Here is a 14,357-nt window from a genome sequence, read left to right on the forward strand (position 1 = left end):
CCACACCAGGAGGAAACAATGTTACCAAAGAGAATGCGTGCAAAAAAATGTCATGGCTCCTGTCTACTCCATCTGAAAAACTATGGCATCATTTATGAGGAAATCAATATTTTTTAACTTTCAAACCTTGAGCCAACCGTAACAAGTTACTAGGTTTCTTTGCTTTCATTATAATTTTGGCTATAAAACTGAACATCTCATAATTATTAGAATTGTGTTATTAAGTATGCATCTTCTTAATGATAATTTTCTTTGACTGATCATAGCAAATACAGAAAGCTAAATAAAAATGTGGCTATCATGAGTCTCTTGCGTTTATAAATACAAACATAAATTTAACCTCTTCTTACCTGAATATAAAAATCTTTATTTATCAGCAATGGTGATAGCATGAAAAAAACAGACAAAAGGAATAAAGTAACTTAAAATGTTTATTTTTGTCAGAATAGCTGACAATTTCCTATTAAGTATTTTGGTATATTATTATAATAAGCATCCCCCCCTTGAAAAAAAATCTTTTCAAAATATCTCAATCCTTGAGGTAAAGAACCCCCGCCCCCCCAAAAAAAATCCAGATTTAAAAAAAAAATCCTTAAATTCCTTTAGCTTGATAAATAGAAATAATCTCTTCTTGTTCTATACTGGTGAACATAAATGTATTTTATACAGCAAGGTATCCGGTTACTTATTGGCAAATGAAGGTGAAAACTATTCATTTCCACATTCTACTCAATCACAGTGCAACACCGCACCGTTCACATATACTTTTTTTTTTTCTTTTTTCTTACAGTTACCAATACTCTTCTGGCAACAATAAGGTTTTGGAATGGCAAAAGGAAAAAAAGTTTTATATCTCAAAGCTCCCGAAGGGGATTAATCTGAGTCTTCATCATCAAGATAGTCCTCAGCGTTGCTTAATGTTCGAAGTGCATCTAAAAGAAATGGGCGGGAAAAGCAAAACAAATTACTAATTGCTAAGATTTTCTTTTTTCCTGTCAAAGCTTCTATCAGCTCAACAAACTGTATTCTTCCCTATGATCCTGGGTTTGTATGTTTCATGAGATTTTTTTCCTACTGTTTAATCTATTAAGTATCTGCTATTACAGAAGCACACAAATACAGTGGTCCACATGTTCCTTAGATGTGCAGAGTAAAGTACACAGCACTGAGTGGTCTGTTTCTAACAAAGCTACATGCACCGTGACCAACATGGAACACACCAACAGCCACTCCACTCTGACAGCAGTGCTCCCAACCTCCTCTCTCCCAGTGACAAGTGCACATGTGGCTTCAGGCACACCACAATCCTTGCCTTTACCCAAAGGCAAGGTCACTGGGTAGAAAGATAACTCACAAGAGGAAGGAAAGAGAACAAAAATAGGGAAGCTTCAGATTCATTTTAGAAAATACTGAAAATAAAGTATACTCAGAAAAAAAAGATGGAAATGAAACAAGAACATTTTAAAATAAAAAGAGCTGGACACCACCAAATGTTATATCAACTTAAGCAGAACTCAGAAGAAAGACAACTGATTTGTAACTGTCACCTATTCAACCATCTACTCAAATCCTTGTAGCAGTAGATTACCCTATCATTTTGGAGGGAACAAAATGGAATACAAATACAGGCACATTGCTGGAGCTCAATTAATGGAGGACACGGAGGGATACCTGAGGGAGAAAAAAAGTTTTCCCAGAGTTCAAACAATAATGAGAATTTGATTACACTAATAAAACCAGAAAATTGACAAATATCCTACTGCACAGGTCAAGAACTATAAAAGCAATAATGTCATCCAGCTAGAGGGAAACAAATGTCCTTTGCCTTTATAGTGGAAATTTCTTTTCTCAAAAGTCTTTTTGCTGACTCTCTACCAACACAGATTAGTTAAACTTTGGGCTCTAAAGTAATACCAAAAAGGTCTGAAATAATGAGCAGCGATGCAAAAGACTTGCAAAAAGTGAGTCTTCTATCATATTAGTTTCGTTCTAGAAAATGGTGAAAAAAGTGTCAACTGTTAGTTTATACTTTAATGGTATGAAAGTGTCAAACATCAGACAACAGAGTAAGACTTGCGATGTAATAAGAAAGGGGTTTAATGTTCCCTGTATTCTTCTCTTTTTCCTCTCTAGGCCTGCATGAGCCAGATGGCTAATGACACACTGGAGGGGGATAAAAGGAGGTGGACAGGTGGTCAGGTCAAGGCACATCCTCCCAGGATGCACAAGAACAAATCCAGGGGGCCACGTTCTTTAGACTACATACTGAGAGGTCAAATAAGCAGCTGATCTGAATAGTGACCACGAATGACTCAAGTGTGTCTTAACACCTTTCTTTCAAAACAACCACACACGCTTTCCTTTATTTTTTTTCCAAATTTATTCTTCCGTATGTATTATGAATAACTTCCAAAATGTCTAGCAAAGTCTAGAAAAATTTCAACTACAGTTTATTGATACCCTCATATAGGCTAGAAACAAAACATAATCAGCGAATATTGAATACTTAATTTGAGTAATATTTAGCCATAACCACTCATGACATATATGAAGTGAGGGAATTCAGACCACGGTTCTCTGGAAAGGACTACTGTGGAAAGCAAGATGATGAGAAATTGATTGTAAGGAATAAATAAACACACACACAAACAAAACAAAAAAACACACACATAAACATACACAATAGTGAAAGATCTGTATCTTTCTTCAAATTTATTTTCTGAAAAGTATTCTATTTTGGAGGTTCTGATTTAGAGCAAGGAGATATATATATATTCAAACTTCAGGACTATCTAAAGAGTTTATCAAGGGCTGGGGATGTGGCTCAAGTGGTAGCGTGCTCGCCTGGCATGCGCGGGGCGCTGGGTTTGATCCTCAGCACCACATAAAAATAAAATAAAGATGTTGTGTCCATCGAAAACTGAAAAATAAATATTAAAAAGTCTCTCTCTCTCTATCTCTCTCTCTCTTTAAAAAAAAAAAATTGATTATCAAGAAAAAAATCTTTTTCCCAATCGTGAGCTGGTAAATCTTAGTCATGGAGGCACCAGAGGAGAAAGAAGGATTTAAAACAAATACCTGTTCCCTGCTTCTTTTTCAGGAGAGATGCACAGGCAGCATTAGTAGCCATGTCCAAGGCCAGCTTCTTCTCATTGTTTCGTAAGTCTGTTCTAGCACCTTCCCAAAACAAGAAAAGGAAGTTAGGTGTCTTTAAAGACTATACAGTAGTAGTTAATCCTCTTTCCACCAAGGCTAACCACATTTGGCAAAACTAACTAGAGAACAGTACTGGACCAAAATTAAACTCCTCAAAGTAGTGTGTGTGGCATCTTTAACCAGGGGCCAGCTGCTACACCTGTGATGCCTATGCTCCACTGAAACACAGCCTTTCCCTTCCAGTCTCTATGGGAGTACTTATGGACCTTTCTGTGAGTTTACCTTCCCCTCAGTAAATCCTAAATCACCACCAAACCCCAGTGGTTATGTGTGCCTCTGCAGGAGTCTGGGGAGTTTAAATTCAACACACCCCTTCCCTCTTGTTCTGCTCAAGAAGGTCTTTTAAAAAATACCTCTGGGTTAATCTTGAAGGGATTAATATTTTCATATCTGTACATACATGCTCATGTAAATTAGCAGAATGGCAATACACACACACACACACAAAAAAAAAAAAAAAAAACAGCGGCAACTCATTGTTCCCCAATTCACTGTTACAGTAAGCCCTTTTCTATACACTTTGACTTTGTGCTAAAAATTACATCAGAATCCATGAATACATTTGCATTGTATTCCTGGATTCTGTCCAGTCTTTTACCCTCTCCAGAGGTAATCATTCTTACAAGTGAGCCTGAGTTCTTGTCTCCCTTATGTGTATCCATGCATCCACAGACATATGTGAACATGTATACAAAATCATGCTACGTATGTTGGTTTGCAATGTCATACTTTTAACAATATACAAATGGTGCTCTTTTCTGGCAGCATGCATATAACTGAAATCTATTTAAGTATTTATAAATATTCATTTCATGGATGATCCAAAATTTATTTAATCTTTGCTTTAATGATAGGTACCTAAGTTGTTCCTAACTCTGCTTATCACAGATACTATGAACATCCTTAAGCAACACATTTGTTCACACAAATACTTAAAGGACAGTTTCCTAGATGGGGTGCTGAAATATAAAGATAGGCACATTTTTAATTCTGTTAGCTACTGCCAGGTGACCTTCCAAGAAGGTTCTCTCAATTCACCTTTTCTGCCACAGTATTTTTACCAATTTGCAAAAATCTCATTCTTCTGACCAGGTCTGCATCTATCCCTCAGGTTATATGGAAATCTTCATTCTGTCAAGTCACAATTACTGAGGGCTAACAGTTCTATGACAAATAAATTAGATTATATTGTAGAACTCATACTCATGTTTATCAGGACAGGAAATATTCAGAAACAAGGATGCTAGAGAAGAAACACATTTATTTCCTGAGTTCCCTTGGAGCAGCACTAATATAAATACAAGGTGATCCATACACTCAATTTTAAATTTTATAGTAAACACATTTGCAAAAAGTGAAATTACTTTTAATAATGTTTTACTTAACCTACTAAATATCTAAAAGATCATTGCAACATGTAATCCAATATAAAAATCATTGTGGTATTGTACTTTTTTCACTAAATCCTAAAAAAATGGGGTGTGCATTTTATACTTATAGTACAACTCAATTCAGGCAGCTTCTTTCCAAGGGCTCAGGTGCACACAGGCTAGTGGCTGCTCTTGGCACAACCTTCAGAGGAGCACAATAGTGGTCCTAATGCTGTTTGACTATCATGATTTGGATATGAACTCCTCAAAAGCTCCTGTGTTGATGCAGGGATATTCAGAGCCGAAATGATTAGAATGTGAGAGCTGTAACTTAATCAGTCCATCTAGTTTGAATAGGCTGGGTAGGTAACTGTAGGCGGGTGTAAGCATGACTAGAAGAGGTGGGTCCCTAGGGGTGTGCCATGGAAAGGTTCATCTTCTCTGCAGTCCCTTCCCCCTACCTCTGCCTCCTGGTCACCATGAATAGAGCAGCATTCTTCCACCAGACCCTTCTATCATGATGTTCTTCCTCTCCTTGGACCCAAAGGAATGAAGTTGGCGCACCATAAACTAAACCTCTGAAACTATGAGCCAAAATAAATTTTCCTTTTCTAAGTCATTCTTGTCAGGTATTTTGGTAACAGCATCAAAAATTGACTAACACTCTGCCCTTTTAGACCTAGAACTTATATCATCAACGTACTTAAAATACAAAGAATTTCCTCCTATATATTTCACAACATTGCCAAGGATCCCCAATGATGATTACATATCACTTATGGCCTGGGCCCTCATCTACATTATAGCCTCTGAATCAAGTTGTGTTATGGGGTATTATGTCTGGCCCTCTATAAGGGTTAATTAATAATGTATGGGACAAATGGATGAATGGATGATCAGTCCATAATTTACATGTTTCCTCTGATAGTCATGGAGGCACCAGAGGAGAAAGAAGGATTTAAAACAAATACCTGTTCCCTGCTCCTTTTTCAGGAGAGGTGCACAGGCAGCATTAGTAGCCATGTCCAAGGCCAGCTATATATACTATAAGCACATAGATTGTATAAAAACAAGGCATCTCTCATTCTTGTACATCTAACAACTTCTTAGCTCAAAGCAAGGCACAGCAGTCCCAACATTCTTTCTTATCTATCAAGACTTTCCTATGAGATCAGCAACTTTGCCCGTGCAGATTTCTCAAACAAGATCTCCCCCATATATATGTGAACACACCTCTTTCTTCTAAGGCCCTATAATCCTTCAGATATGCACAGTAAGTTCTTCCCAAAGATAATATCCATAATTTTAAAGCTTTTAATTTATAAGTAAAGGTTTCAATTTAGAATTAAAGCAACATAAATAACCCCAATAATTTCATCTCATCATACCAACTCTGTGGTATACACAGAAGAGGGGTTAAAATTACAGTTTAGAAGATTATTATTCTTTCTACTATTTCAAATAGTATAATTTTATGTGACCTATTTTTCTGGGTAAGCAAAGACCAGATAAATTCAGCACGAACATTACCTTTTGCCAGAAGCAGCTGGACAATGTCTGCATAACCCTTCCAGGCAGCAGCATGCAAAGCCGTGTCTCCCAACTTGTTCTATGATGAGAGAAAGGGAAAGCGGCATTTTAAAATGAGAAGGTATACTGAATGCAGACATCAAGTTTCTCTAATTAAACCTAAAATGAGAACAAATTATAGAAACTACAAAATTCCAAAGGGAAGAGTGGAGGAAGAAAGGAGACTCCAGCCATGAGAGAAGAGTCATTTTAGGGAGTGGGAATGGGATGGAGGAGTAGAAGTGATGTGGCAGAGCACAAGATGAAACTCAGATGCCCACAGAGGGGGACATAGGAGGGAGCAAGGAATTGACCCTCACAGAAACCTGGCAAGAATTTGGAATTAGGGATTTCTGGAGACACTGGGGTAAGAATGAGGCATGGGGTAAAAACAGGTACTGGTTGAAGGAATAAGAAGCAACCAGAACCCAAAGACCCCCGTGTTGCCAGACCAAGTAAAGATGGTAGAATAACTTTATTGAGAAATTAACCAGATAACTTCCAAGCTTATGGACATAGGTAGCAAGAAGACCAGAAACCAAAAGCTAATGGTTGGGTGACAAATTTACAAACTAAACAGTAAGATGCCTTTCTCAGCTACTTTTACCTATCCCACTGCCCCAGTGTGTGCAGTTAAGTGAACATACCCAGGCAGGAGACTGTAGGATACTCCTCTGGTGAAGCAGTACAACCCCACATGGAGAAAAGGGAGGAGTGCATTTATAGTAGCATCTGGGGGTTGCTCAGCAGCAAAAAAGCCAGGACCTCACCACTTCACCCCACAAAGAAGCCCCCTGCCAGCCAGAAATGGGTCATACCAATCATAGACTGGAACTTCCAAAAATGACAGCCAATATGTACCTTTTCTTTCTATAAGTTGATTATTGCAGATATCTGTTAAAGTGTCAAAAAGCTGACTAGTACAAGGTACTTAGGTCATCTGAGGACACTAACTTCCAAAGGGACTATGGGAACCACAGTCTCTCTCTGCCTTCCCGTCTAGAAACATGATCTCTTCCTATCACATACACTCCCACCACTTTGATGCCATCCTCCTTAAGATCTTCAACAGAGCCATGCTGATGCCAGCACCATGCCCTTAAACCTCCAGAACTGTTAGCCCCATAAACCTCATTTCTTTATAAAGTAGCTTGCCTTGGATATTTCATTATAATAATAGAAAATTCACTAATACAGGAATCAAAATGGTATCAGACTTCTCAAAAGCAACCCTGGGAACAAGAATAGCATGGAGCCACATCTTCAAAATTATTTGCAATCTAGAATTGTGATCAGTTTTTAATAATCAATCCCAAGCTCCTCTTTCTCAGTAATCTACTTGAAGATGATCTCCAACAAAGGAAGACACAGATCCAGAAAAGTGACAACACAGCAGAAAGGAGAACGTGATTCCAAGAAAGCCAGCAAAAAGTAGCAGAGATGAAATTGCTCAGGTTGGAGCGTGAAGATGAATTGCTACAAGAAGGGTGAGACCAAGAGGGGGAAAAAAAAAGTTCATGGATTATCTTATACAGACAGTCTATCAAGGGCGTATAAAACAGCACAGCAGTCCTAGTGACAGAAAGAACAAGCTAAATAAAAGCCAATAATTAAACAGAAACAAAAAGTTATATAAGCAGTAGACATTACTTAGTGACAATAATGTAAACATTATACAAAGAAGTAAAGGTTGGATGCTGAGATACTGGAAGATGGGAACTGGGGTAGCTGACAACCTTCATTAATCAAATAGGAAGCAAATATACACATAAAGATGATACATGACCAGACGGCTCCACCAGCCTATTCCTCAGTACAAAGGTACATAAAGGAAGAAAGAACTAACAGCTGAAAGTGATGCACAAGGAGATGAGGAATAGGTACTTTGGGCTCTGTACAATTTAAATTTTAATACAGTAATAACAGTGTTTAAAAACTGTGTACTAAGGACCAGGGGTGTGGTTCAGTGGTAAAGGGCTTGCCCAGCATGCTCAAGGCCCTGGCTTCAAATCCCAGCACCATTAAATGAAAAAGAAAAGCAAGAATTTATGTGCTTATACTATTTTGAGTAAAATACTTTATGTGCCCATAAGCTGCACTGTGCCAAAGAGAACAAGGCAGGTGTGTTAAACGATTTCCTCATACTGAATAGTCTTACCTGTTGGTTCAGTTCAATATTTGGCTGAGTAAATAGCACTTCCACTATATCTGAAATTCAAATAGAAGAGATATTTCTTAAGAATGAAAAGTAAAAGTCTGATAATACAAAGCATAATAATGTTTAAAGAGAGTATTCTTTAGCAGAATCTTTAATAAAATTCTTATTATAAATTTCTCAAAATTTATGTAAAGAAAAACTTAATAATTTAAAGAAATAGAAATATTTTAAGAAAAAAAAAACATTTTTTCAAACAGTTTTGGCTTTAGCATTTTCATATTATAGCTATTAATAGGAATAGTTTCACACTTGCCATGATACTTAGTATTCATATAACTAACATGCCTATTAGCTAAAATAAGAGAGGGAATCACAGATTTTCCTTTGGTTATGCTCTTTAATTTATCAGGCTCTTTGTTTCCCAGAGTGGGGCTTATTTTTTGTGTGTTATAGAGAGAGGTAGAAAATGGTAGATTTTTTTTGGCCAGGATGAAATACATCTAGAACTCCATCATCATCTAGAACTCGTCATGATCATTGATTGTAACCAAGTAGCCATTGAATCACACACTTAAGCAAAACTGTCTCCCTTCTCAATCTACTAGTGTGCATTAAACTTAAAATGCAAAAAGCTAGAGGAGACAGTTCTGCCCTTTTCTTCCATAAGATCAGAAAGGGGTTTATTTTTATACTACTGTTGTTTTCTGGTGAGTTTTCTTTGAGAGGAAAAAGAAATTTCCAATTTTTCAAGTGAGAGGTCTGTGAAGTGGGCTGACTGGCCACATTCCACCCACTGTTCCACAGGGCTTCCAGGAACAAGGCTTTTGACTGATGTTCTAAAGGATTTGCAAAAGATAGTCAATGCTGGTTTTGGGTTTTTGTTTGTTTTTTTTTTTTTTTTTTTCTTTTCCATTTTTGTGAATCTGACTTCCTTAGGTGAAACGCATTTTAACATCACAGAGATTCATTTTAATAGCAAACAAAAACATATTACCTTTATGGCCACCATGACAAGCCCAGTATAAGGCGGTGCTTCCAGCTTTGTCTAAGCCATTAACACCCACTCGGTTGTCCAAACACTCTCTCAACCAGCTCAAGTTGCCTGAAAGAATTTTACATTTATAAAAACACAAGAAAAGGGCTAATCAGCAAGTCTCCAATTAAGACCTATCCACTAATACATTTAGTATGACACACTTGGACTTCCAGTTTGTTAATGGAAAGCATTATCATCAATTTTCAATGGTAGGTTGATGAAAAGAGTTGCCTAAATAGCTCTACTTAGGTATTTCTACTCTTAAAAAAAACCATGTGTGTGTGTGTGTGTGTGTGTGTGTGTATTTCTTTCCTTTGCAAAGTTCTGGAACTTGGAAGAAAAAAGTTAAACCTCAGTACAAACAAAAATTATTCATATTCACATTAAAAATGCATTTCAGGCCAGGGATTATGGCACATGCCTATAATACCCACTGCTCTGGAGGCTGAGACTGGAGGACTTCAAGTTCAAAGCCAGCACTGAGCAAGGCCCTGAACAACTCGGCAAGCACCTTGTCTCAAAATAAAAAATAAAAAGGAATGGGGACATGACTCAGTGGTTAAGCACTCCTGGGTTTAATCCTATGGTATCCTTCCTCCCCCAACATTAAAATACATCTTAGTTCTTACTAGAGAAGAAACACTAAATAACCTACTCAAGGTTACTACTCTTATATGCCAAAGTATAACTATTAATTTTAAAATCTTCAGGCTAATGCCCTAAGTATCTAATTTACCAAGATTTTTTAAAATGTCAGTTTAGTAATTCTAAGCCAATAATTTCCTTTTGCACATTCATATTTCAAAAAGATATAAAACAAAACAAAATGGAGCTTACTGAGGCTTTACCAAAATACCCTATGATCTACAGAAGGGTTTTTCAATATCAGTGCTATTGCCATTTGGGACTGGAGAATTCTTCATTGTAATGCCTTTGATTTAGCAACATTCTCAACCTCTATGCTTAAAAAAAAAAAGCCAGTAGCATCCCTCCAGTCATGACAGTACAATGTCTCCAGATATTGGCAAATGTCCCCAGGGTTTGCAGGGAAGAACTCTGTGAGCTAAGAATCACTGATGTGCAGGAGAAAGCCCAAGACAAGGCTCATCACTGTTTGGCCATGGCTCTTCCCCAGACTAATCCCTGTGGCTCACTTCCTTCCTCTCCAAACCTTTTCAATCAATATTCTCCAAAATGTTCTACCCCCAGAACACTTCCACATGCCTGCCCTCCACGTACTCACTCTGGCCACTACATTGTGTTTAAACACATTTCTATTGCTGTACTTAAATCACACTGTATTTTAACAAGCAGCCATACATCTCTCTCCTCTGCTTGACCCTGAGCCTTACAGGCCATAGACCTGTCATTCCACATGCCTATTACCACCCCAGAGCACTGGAAGGTAAAACACTCAACAGAGTTTGTTGGCTGACATTTACCTTAATTTGTTACATATGATAGCAGAATGTATTACAATTCATATTACACATATAGAGCACAATTTTTCATATCTCTGGTTGTACTCAGAGTCACACCATTTCTGTCTCCATACATGTACTTAAGGTAATAATGTCCATCTCATTCCACTGTCTTTACTACCCCCACACCCCCCTCCCAATCCTTCCCTCCCTTTTGCCCTATCTAGAGTTTGTCTAATCCTCCCATGCCCCCCAACCCCATTATGAATCAGCATCCTTAAATCAGAGAAAACATTTGGTATTTGGTTTTTTGGGATTGGCTAACTCCACTTAGCATGATATTCTCCAACTCCATCCATTTACCTGAAAATGCCATGATTTTATTCTCTTTTATTGCTGAGTAATATTCCTTGTGTATATATACCACATTTTATTTATCCATTCATCTACTGAAGGGCATCTAGGTTGGTTCCACAGTTTAGTTATTGTGCTGCTATAAACACTGATGTGGCTGTGTCTCTGTAGTATGCTGTTTTTAAGTCTTTTGGGTATAGACTGAGGAGTGGGATAGCTGGGTCAAATGGTGGTTCCATTACAAGTTTTCCAAGGATTCTCAATATGCTTTCCATATTGGCTGCACCAATTTGCAGTTCCACCAGCAATGTATGTGTGAGTGTGCCTTTTCCCCCACAACCTCACCAACACTCATTGTTGTTTGTATTCTTGATAGCTGCCATTCTGACTAGAGTAAGATGAAATCGTAGAGTAGTTTTGATTTGCATTTCTCTAATTGCTAGAGATGTCGAACATTTTTTCATATATTTGTTGATTGACTGTATATCATCTTCCAAGAAGTGTCTGTTCAGTCCCTTGGCCCATTTATTGATAGGGTTTTTTGTTTTGTTTTGTTTTTGGTGTTAATACTCTTGAGTTCTTTATATATCCTAGAGATTCGTGCTCTATCTGATGTGCTTTTGGTAAAAAATTCGCTTGTTGGCTGACATATTTTAATTATACTCATACTTACCCTTCTAGGGTGATAAAACTCAGCCTCTGAGGGAGGCAAGGATTTAACTGGAAAGGTGTGTAAGAGAATACTCTGTAACGGTAGAAATGTTCTAGATTTTCATCTGGGTGTGGGTTCCATAGATGTATTTGGAAAAAACTCATCCACCTGTGTAATTAAAATCCATGTATTTTACTGTACTGCACCCGTCAATCAATAACAATCACACCTACCTCTTTTTGCAGCTTCATGCAGTGGATTGTCAATGGACTCTGCCTGCTCAGCCACTAGATTGAAAATAAAAAGTGCAAGCCCAATGTTGAGAGTGCCCCAGTGATTTGCTGAAGCTGCTTATGTCCCACAGCCCCCAGCTTTATGAACGACAGAGCCTCAGACAATACAGCTTCCCTTACTTTTATATGGATAAAATATATATATATCAAATTGATAGTGCCTGCTTTAAAAACAAAGCTGAATTATGTGTTAAATGAAACCAAGCCAAGCAATAAGGCAATAACACAGCAATTAACTGGAAATATAAATTAAAACCAAACAGATTCCTGACTCAAATACCAGTATACTCAAGTATTTAATAAATTTAGTCACAAAAATGCCAAAGAAAGCATCTGATGTTTACTTTTTTCTTTCTGTAAAATACCCTACTTTGAAGATACCTGAAAGCAATTCTAATTCCCTGTGTGTGTGTGTGTGTGTGTGTGTGTGTATGCAAGTAGGAGCCGGTGGGGGAAATATTTCACAATCAACAGACCTACCTGCCTCTAGGAAGGTGTGTTCACTGGGTCCTAGAATGAGCTGCAATGCTTTAAGAAGGTTATGACTTAAGGGCAACTTTAGGACTACTTCTCCTGCCATGGGACTGTAGCAGGATACTGCTTTGGCTATGGGGATCCCAAGTGGCAGAAGGACATTTTCTACCCTCAGTGTCTATGATCAAGGCTGGAAATGGAGTACACAGGAAAGGTACATCTGGTATTTCAAAGGCTTCGAGGAGAAGAAACATTTGAAGTGTTTTTTTTTTTTTTTGGTGGTGCTGGGGATTGAACCCAGGGCTTTGTGCATGCAAGACAAGCACTCCACCAACTGAGCTATATCCCCAGCCCTGAAGTGTTTTTTGTTTTTTTTTTTTTAGGACAAAGAAGAGTACCACCCTTAGACCAGGGCACATAGGGCCCCTATGCAGGACCACATAGCCTCAGAGTTTTGAAGGACCTCCCTGGACATTTTCTAAGTCATTCTTCAGTGTTTGGAACTGGTGCCCAATGCTAGCCAGCTCTAAGGATTCACATCATGCTAAAGTCCAAAGGGATCTCAGAAATGATCTGAATCCAACCCTTTCATCATACAGATAGAGAAATTTAATCCCAAAGGTAGCAATTAGATGTCTGAACTAAGGTACCCTGTTATTGAGAAGCGGAAGACAAAGGATTAAAATCCAGGATCCTCATTTCCAATCCTGTGCTCTTTTGACTTTGCTGATTTCCACTGAAGTGTTTTTGTCTGTTTTGTCCTTCTTCCAACTAGAGGCAGCTTCATGACAGGAGCCACACCCAGTGCTTGGGTTCCCCAAATTGCCATGATGAGCATTTAATGAATGAACATCGCTGCCCCAAACAGGGTGTTCTTCATCACAAACAAAAGAGCTAGTCCAAGAAACAATCTGTGAGATTTAATTTAAGAGCATGAAAAGAATTTCATTAAGAACTGAATAAAATAAAACCATAAGAGTTTCCTTGGAAACCTTGGTTTTTTGTTTTTTTTTTCAAGAATGCTAAAATATATTCTCTTAAGTCAAGAATCAGGCCCAGGTACATCTGGTATTCATGGCCACTTTATTAATAGGAGGCTTATAGAGTAGAAAATATCCTACTCTAGCAAATGACTCCACTGAATTCTCAGCCATAGTCTATGACCATACCACCCTGAACACACTTGATCTTCTCTGAATTCTCTGCCACTTCTCTGAATTCTGCAAGCCCAAAGTTCCCTAGAACCAGATAATTAAGAAGAAATGCAGTGTAGCTAAAGTAAAGCCACTTGGGCAGCACTTACCATAGTTGCTTGGAATTAGCCCAGTCCTGCCTTTGCAGGTTCCTTTCCACCAGTTGGTATCACTCTGGTGAAAGAAGAATTAAATTAAGTGGCACCAAATCCAGTCTGCATTTAGTCACTTTTTGGGGGGAAGAGAACAGGGTTCCAAGGATTAAACCCAGGGGCACTTAACCACTGAGCCACATCCCCAGCCCTTTTTTTATTTTGAGACAGGTTCTCATTAAGTTGCTGAGTCTGGCTTTGCACTTGGGATCCTTCCTGCTTCAGCTGGGATTACAAGCATGTGCCACTGTGCCTGGCTGCATTTAGTCATTTTTAAACCCATTTGGTACACAGGTGCATCTGTACTATGAAATGTACATCAGCCCTGACCACACTAATCAAGCTTCCTCATACCCTAGCTATGGGATTCCATTTCCCTTATCACTAAATTACAAGTACACAGTATCCACCTATAACCAATCAATTACACCTCATCATGGAGCCTCAAAAATCAAGCAAATCAGAGATA

General features: G+C 38.1%; 1 protein-coding gene across 1 annotated transcript in view; it reads right to left on the minus strand.

The window, feature by feature from the left end:
- Nucleotides 1-413: 413 nt before the first annotated feature.
- Nucleotides 414-14,357, minus strand: part of Ostf1 (osteoclast stimulating factor 1) — a 53,304-nt gene continuing 39,360 nt past the window's right edge. Inside the window, exons 4-10 of the mRNA XM_027940072.2 lie at nt 13,847-13,910; nt 12,010-12,063; nt 9,308-9,415; nt 8,314-8,363; nt 6,117-6,195; nt 3,079-3,177; nt 414-932 (exon numbers count right to left, since the gene is read on the minus strand). Coding sequence (XP_027795873.1) covers nt 874-932; nt 3,079-3,177; nt 6,117-6,195; nt 8,314-8,363; nt 9,308-9,415; nt 12,010-12,063; nt 13,847-13,910 — 513 coding nt within the window. The 3' untranslated portion in view covers nt 414-873. The remainder of the gene's footprint in view (nt 933-3,078; nt 3,178-6,116; nt 6,196-8,313; nt 8,364-9,307; nt 9,416-12,009; nt 12,064-13,846; nt 13,911-14,357) is intronic.

The sequence above is a fragment of the Marmota flaviventris genome, chromosome 13 (genome assembly GCF_047511675.1).
Source record: "Marmota flaviventris isolate mMarFla1 chromosome 13, mMarFla1.hap1, whole genome shotgun sequence".
Taxonomy (NCBI): Eukaryota; Metazoa; Chordata; class Mammalia; order Rodentia; family Sciuridae; genus Marmota; species Marmota flaviventris.